Here is an 8,009-nt window from a genome sequence, read left to right as displayed (position 1 = left end):
CTCATGTCAGGAACAGCAGAACCCTGCAAAACCATCTATGACATGCAAATCTCATCTGGAAATAAACAAAGCAAGTGGGCCATTGCAGAGTGCTTTGGCTTCTCAAATCAAATCCATGAGAGAAAAAACACACACGATTATTTCAAAGTTCCTCAAGCCGCTCTGGCTGCATGTTGGAGCAGCTCATTTAACCACACATTTACTGGTATGGCATTTTGTTCTTTGTCCTTACCTGGACAAACTGGTTTACCAGTTCATGTGAATGCTAATTTTGAAGTTGATTCTTCTAGAAGAGACTTATGGAACGAGGATGGTGATAGTCTGAAGACTGAGTGGAACCAGTCGCTGAAAGTAAACATCATTTCACCACTCTATGCTGAACTCCTGTCACACATGAAGAAAGATACACCTACAGCTCTTGAATTCCTTGAGTCTTACCTCAAATACTTTCCATGCATTTCTCCAGAAGTAGACAAAGTCTGGCATGAGATGATTCTTGAGGTCTATAACTCAATCAAACAATTTCCTGTCATACCCACAGTACACGCTGTTCCGGTTGAGTCATCACATGTTTTACAAGATACAAATATACAAAAATACACAGTTACCTGGTGTAGTGCAACTAAACCACATTCAGAAAATTGTCCATATTTTACAACTGAGGACCATGATGGAATTTTCAAAATTTTAGATGACACTGGGATGAAATTAGTACCATACTCTTTGAAAATGCATGAAATAAAAGCACATTTTAAAGCAGCTGGTGTGAATGTGGCAGAAATCAGTGCTTCAACAGTGATTCATTTCTTGAAGCAAAGATCACTGAATGATCCTTCCCAGACAACTGGTAGTTTGCCATTGCCCATCAACCAGACCTTGATCAAAGACAAAACAAGATGCTCAAAACTTTTGAACTTCTGCTTGACAAATGTCAATGAGGAAAATGTCCATGTCCTCAATGGGTTGCCTCTTCTCCTCACAGAAGATCAGATGTTAAGAGTCTTTGACTCTAAATCCCCAAAGCTGATATCAAGATTTAGCAGTCTTTTCCAAGGACATCAGGAGGTGTTTGCAGATATTTTTGTCAATGAAAATCATGACCAAATTATGTATGATGGAATGTTTATTAAGGGCTTAACAATTGATATAGCAGCAACATATTTGAAACCAGAACTTGAACAACTGCTCAGGCAGTCATTACCTGATCAAAGATGCCAGCTCTACAAAGCAGAGGAAGAGACAATCAAATGGCTGAAAAATTTATGGAGCTTCTTTGATGATCAAATGAAAAGCTACCAAAATGAAAATCTGAATGTATTCAGTGAGATAAAAAAGCACTTTGACGACAGTCCTATCTTACCGGTAATCTGCCCCAGTCAAAATAACACACATTTCTTACAAACAATAAATAACATATCAAAAGTTATTCAGTATAAAAATGGAAAAATAGCATCCGTTCTCATAAAACTGGGGTTCATGAAAATAGACCGTGTCTTTTTCTCTGATCTCAGTTTTGAATTCGGTCACAAGTATATGTATCCAGAACTCCTGCAAACAGGAGACAGCCGTGGTGTTTTAGGACAGGTTTATCATGTACCACATTCACAGTTTGAGGAGCTGTCTAAAGATGAATGTATAGATCTTCAGTGCTTCTTACAGCATGGGATCAGAAATTCCAATAACAAGAGTCAATATGTGTCAATGCTCAAGTCCTTGCCCCTCTTTGAGTCAATATCTGGAAAACGGGAAAGGATTGATTTACACAGTAGGGTATTCATTCTGGATTCTCAGCATCAGAATGACTTTCCAAATTTGTACCATGTCGATGGATGTGACAGTATCTTCCTCAAGCACTGCGGGTTCAACTTAGAATTGGCAGAACAGCTAGAATTTCAGATTCTGAATGATTTGGAGTTCTGTGTACAGTTCATTCTTCCTTCTGTGCACAAGATGAAAGAGGCCAAGCTTCTTGATTTCATGCGGTTGTTAGTGGAACTTGGATCAGTGGATCACAGGATTGTCTCTGCCTTGAGAGAGGTCAGATTTATTCGAGACATCCATGGCTCTCTTCAGGTGGCTTCATACTTCTATGATGACAATGTACACATTTACAGGGCAATGCTTCCAAAAGAGAGATTTGTGCCAGAAACGTTTTGGGACAATTTCCAAGATAAATGTACTGAAGCATATTCTTGCTTAAAGGACCTTGGATTGAAACATGAAGTGTCTGATGAGGAAATCATTGAGTTTGCAAAACAAATTGAATCTGAAGCTAGAGGCAACATTCCTTTAGCTGTTCTCAAAAAAAGATCACAACTCCTGTTTGAGACTGTTTTATCAAAGAGTAATGAGAAAAAGCCTGATTTACTGAGCAGAGTTGCTAACATTAAATTCATCTTCCCAGTGCAAATTCATCAAACCCTTTGTGATTATCACAAGGCCTTTGCTCATGAGAGGGAGGTTGTTGCAATCAATGGATCACTCATTGGCAGAGACAGTGATTACCAATTTCTGATATGGACATCTATGCCAATAATACCCTTAGAAAACTGCTCTCCACAACACCTAATGAAAATGATGGATGCAGGAGCCTTGGAGACTCCACCACCTGGAGAATTAGCTGCTAATCTAAAAAACATCTGTAAATCTCAGTGCCACACATACATACTGCAGAAAACAAGAACCAAGGTATTTATCAAATCATATGCATACCTGCAGTCAATACAGTTTGATGCCTCTCTGTTCTCAGACCTCCCCATTATCCTTGCGGAAAATGGCACAATACTTGTGAAAGCTTGCCAGACAGTACTTATGCTGTTTTGTGCTCTTGAGTTTAGGCCTTACTTGTACAGCATTCCCTTAAATTATATTAAATTTGAAGACTTCTTCAAGAAGATTGGCGTAGAGGAAAGGCCCACCATTGACCAATATATCACTGTTCTTCAAGAAATCTATTCAGATAGATCTGACAAAGACAGCCTTCAAGCAAATCAGCAGAAAACTGTGAAACGTGTTGTACAACAGCTATTTTGCCTGCTGAAAAAGGAACAAAACAAATCTCTTTTTCAAAACAGCCCACTTTATCTTCCTTCAACAGATGGAAGACTATATGAATCCAACACTTTGTTTTTCAATGACACCATCTTCCAGGCCACAAGACTCGAGGGTCCTTTGGAAAACAATCCGAAACTGCTGGAAAAATTAAACTGCTGCCATCTTGGAAATGATCACTATGAACATCAAACATTGTTGCAGTTCCTTCCAGAGCATGTTCGCCCCAAATTTCTCTCAGATGCAATTTCTGAAAACCTGGATGGAATAAGTGTCCAATATTGCGATTATGAAGGGGACTGTGAATTTAGTGGCTGGTTTGACAAACACTTGTCTTCCGATGAATTTCTTCATGGACTAGTCTGTCTCATCAGAGAAGAGAGCAAAGGCAGGGTGTCACATTCTGAAGCTGAAGAAAAGTGTGAAGAAATATTTTCTAAGGTTCAAATCATCTGTTGCAAAACTCTTCAAACTGAGCTTCTGTTAAACCATGAGCCACTAGAGGGTAGTAAGGCTGAAACAGATGTTTATGTGAAGAAACAGCTAAATGGATGCAGTTTCTACATAAAACACAATGATGACAGGGCCCTCAAAGTAGTAAATGAAGTTATTATGTGTCTTACTAAAGATATCAATGCTCTTCTAAAGAACTGTTTGACCACCTCAAGCCTTCTAGTCCTTGGACAACTTTTGCTGTGTGATAACATGGAAGATGTTGAGAAAACCTTAGCAAATCATGGCATTCATAACAGTGGTCACAAGGAGGAAGGACACGGTTCCTTACCGAAACCTGGATGTCATATACCTGAAGAATGGCATGACTGCCTTGACATGAACTTCCTCAACAACTTTGAAAGTGGAGATTATGTTGGCTTCAGCAAGGATGAATTTGGTGAATATTTCTACGCCATTATTATTGAGCGAGTGGATGATTCACTGGGACAAACAGGACCGTTTCCTGCCAGGTATAAAATTCAAGTTGGCAGCGATGACTTCATTGAAGTAAACTCTCTTGACCTTTACCAATTTAAAAGGGAAAAGATGACAACTGCTTCAAAAGGGTCCACTTGCATAGATATAGAAAGTCTTTTGACATCTTGGCCTCCACCTAAAACCGATTTTCCTGAGTCATTGGAAGAGATCAGAAGAGAAATTGACCAAAGTTTAAATGAAATCTGGAATATGTCAAGTGAGGACAAACAAAAAGCTCTTAAACGTCTCTACCTCCACTGGTATCCAGATAAGAACCCTGGAAATGAAGCACTTGCCGCAGATGCATTCAGATACCTGCAAAAGAGAATTGAGGAACTACAATGAGGGGAAACTGCACAGAGCACATCAACAGACCAGACAAACTTTCAAGATTTCTATGATACGTGGAACACAGAGGCACAAAGTCACAGGAGGGGACGCGAGAGGTTCTATCAGAACTATTCTAGAAGGCACTATAACTTTTGGTCATACCGCAGAGAAACTCCAAGGCCTAACAGAGGGGAGGCAAAACGCTGGTATGAACAGGCTCAATGTGATATCAAAGCAGCTCACAATGACACTGGAGGAGAAAGCTCAGAGTGGTGTCTGTTTAAAGTGCATCAGGTTGTGGAAAAAGCCCTGATCGCAGCGATGTACAGGGGAAGTGGCCATCAACCTAAAAACTGCTCAATAACTAGCCTTGCTCAACAGGTGTCCCATTTCAGCTCACAGTTGACTTCTTTACCAAACTATGTGAGGCAACTGACTGAACTTGGTGTTGATGGCAAAAAAACGTGATATCCGAACTATCACCAATTTCCTCACATTCCAAACAAGCAATTTAGCATTAATAATGCCAGAAGGGCACTGGATATTGCAACAAAGCTTTTAGAAAAAATAGAAGAATACATCTCTTGAAATATTTTGAAATTACTGTTCCGTAGAGGCGACTAGGATCTTTTTGGTACCTATTTAGCACGGCTAACATGCATGCTGGAAATTCTTAAACCTTTGTATTCATGTTTTGATACTTGTGAACCTGGTTATCCTTTTGCTTACTATTATATGCAACATTTATATTATTCCATACTGGATATTCTTGTAGCTAACAATAGAGCATGGCATTAGCAATGGCAAGGTCATGGGTTCAATTCCCAGGATTTAATTAAATAACATGTTTATCTTAAACACGATGTAAGTTTCTTTCGATAAAACTGTCTGCAAAATGTGCATTAAAAGTCACACAAGAATTCAAAATGTCAATGTCCATCATTTAAAAGCATGGGTTTTATTAAGAAATATTAACAGAAGTCAAAAGCTGTTTCAACCAAATATTCACTAAATGACAAAAATTGAACAGTCACACAACCATCCTGCAATAGAGACGCTGTATGTACTTTACAATCCTTGCAGCAAAACCACTTTTTGAGTCTATTGCAATATAAAATATTACATGAATAGTGTCTCATATTGTTCCCCTTACTGTTTGTGAAATTAAACTTCGATTTGAGCAGCATCTGGTTTCCTCCATGCCACTGCAAAACCATGCCAAAAGTATTTGTAGTTTTCTGGTGTCCCAGTAATAACTTATTACACAAATTCTGTACATAATTACAGCAGGCACACTGCCTGTCCTTTACGTAATGAACACAATAAAAGAAAGCAAGCATTGTTAAAAGTGGTCTTTACAGTGCTAGGCAATGCGGTGTACAGTGCGTCTGAAAAATACAAGCAAATATCACACTTTAACACAGTAATGAAAAGCCCTCACCCGCAGTGGTAATTTTTTCCTGAAATAACGATCTCATCTGTTTGGCATGTTTTAATGAATTAATGGAAAAGGCTACTTTCTTTTCAATCAGTAATATGTAGGAGACTAAAAATGTCACCTTCATACATTCATCTGCAGGAATATAAGATAATCTAGTTGTGAACGGTGATGTCATACTGTAAAAAATAGTTCAAACTTGAAATGCTGTGAATAATGGACATTTGAGCAGAAATATTTTTCAGATTGGGACTTGGTTACCTGAATAAGACTCTTCATCTATTCACTGTTATTACCCTGATTCCTGTAGACCTTCAGTACTGCTTCCTTGCAAACAAAGACTTAGATATCCATTTCTCCATCTTATATCTATCCTTATTGCCACCTGGTCTCCAGATAAAACATTTATCAAAGATTTGTGTGTTGATGTAAAAATAGAACAAACCAAACAAAAATTGGTTTAAACTTTTTTTTATAGCTATAACATTGGCGATAGTAATGCATTGAAATGAAGTGCATTACACATTTTCACATGCCCTTGAAATTACAAAGACATAGTCCTGCAATCTGGATCCTGTTTTGACATCAGGCACTCCTCTGCCCTTTTGGGCCAGTCCTTCTCACACACAGGGAACATTCAGCACACATGTGTCGTATGTGCAGGACAAGTGTGCTTGAATAAAAACTGAGCTCATAAGGGTGTCACACAAGAAAACAGGAGATGAAATCAAGTCATTTGCCCTGACCACTGAATCAGAGTTTTATTTGCAAGGCATTCTGACAGTTTGATATAAAAATAAACTGCATAGCTCCATCAAGGACTCTTCATGTTTGTGGAGGAAGAGGCAAGCCTGTCCAAACTTCCCCCTAATGCTTCCTTTGTAAATTTGCATATGCAGATATTCCTGACATCTGGTTCCTCCTCCATGTCACACATTCTCACATGTTGTAGGCCACATATATAGGGTCCAGCTGGTCAGCATGCATGCGCTGCTTCTCCCCTCTGGAGTTGATAGGAATGACTCCATGGTCCACCACCACAACGACCCCCACTATGAGATAGTGCTCTTCCAGAACCACGTTGGTCACCAGAGCAACAAGGTCCAGGGCTTCCTGTTCTGACCCCTCAAGCTCCACGACCACCACCAAGAGATTCGTCCATGTGAACACAGCACTGAGGAGAGAGTGAGAGAAAGTGAGGAGATGAAAGGTGTATTGAATTATGAAAAGCAGAATACTGTATCTATACTGTAAAACATGGCTAGTTTTGTACAACATGGGTATACAACATGGCTTTGTATTTGTAAATCAAATATAAAGTGTAACAAAATGAAACATTTCATACAAGATATTAATACGGGGAAAAAAACTGTCTCCAGAGTCAGACTTGGTCAACAGCATTCATGGCATACAGTTAATTATCGCAGAAATTTTGTTGACTAGTCCTGTTTGTCTTTCTAATGTTAGCTGACTACATGATAACGAGTAGGCATCCCTTGATAAAGAAGTGGACTTAATTGTATTTAATGTGCACTTGTAGTGTGCTTTAAATCTTGAAAGATTATTTAAAAAACTACATGCAGATAATATAATATAAATGAAATAAGAGGTCACTTGAGTGTACTTAAAGAGAGCACACTTGCATGACTGTTTCACACTGAAGTACACATTTAAAAAAGTGCACTTTTTAATAATGTCAAATTAGAAGTTTTTTATTGATGTGTTGACTAACATGTTAAACACAAGCACACTATTAGTATATTTCTAAAATGTATAGTAGAAATACTGTTAATTAATATATTTTTAGTTACACTTTTAAGGGATATACTAAACACAAGTATACTTTTAGTGACTTTTTAGTGTATTTACAGAAAACATACTTATGTTACCCTTACTTAAAGTATATTTTATGTCTACTTTGTGTAAGAACATAACACAATGATTACACTTTTAGTGGGTTTTTAATGTACTTTATATTGCAGTAGGCCTACACATGGTTATATTTTAAATATTTATGTATTTATAATTTTAATATTTGGAAAAGTACAATATTTTGAAAAACATTTTTAACATTTACAATGTACAAACGTTTGTCAACTATTATTAAGCATTGCAATATTTAAAATATGTTGTTTAATATGTTGTTCAGTTTTACTAAAGGTTATGCTACTTTGGTTGATTAGGCTGTTGTTCATTACATGATACATTAATTGTAATA

The 8,009-nt window shown here is 37.7% G+C and overlaps 1 protein-coding gene across 1 annotated transcript; it reads left to right on the top strand.

Annotated features, from left to right (window-relative positions):
- The first annotated feature begins 3,471 nt into the window (after positions 1-3,471).
- Positions 3,472-4,776, top strand: LOC107549917 (sacsin-like). The gene has a single exon (XM_016231104.1). It carries the CDS (start codon positions 3,664-3,666, stop codon positions 4,366-4,368), a length of 705 nt encoding a protein of 234 aa, XP_016086590.1. The 5' UTR covers positions 3,472-3,663; the 3' UTR covers positions 4,369-4,776.
- Positions 4,777-8,009: the final 3,233 nt, after the last annotated feature.

Source organism: Sinocyclocheilus grahami, unplaced genomic scaffold, assembly GCF_001515645.1.
Source record: "Sinocyclocheilus grahami isolate Dianchi unplaced genomic scaffold, SAMN03320097.WGS_v1.1 scaffold383.1, whole genome shotgun sequence".
NCBI classification, from domain to species: domain Eukaryota; kingdom Metazoa; phylum Chordata; class Actinopteri; order Cypriniformes; family Cyprinidae; genus Sinocyclocheilus; species Sinocyclocheilus grahami.
This window is presented reverse-complemented; position numbering and strand designations above follow the sequence as displayed.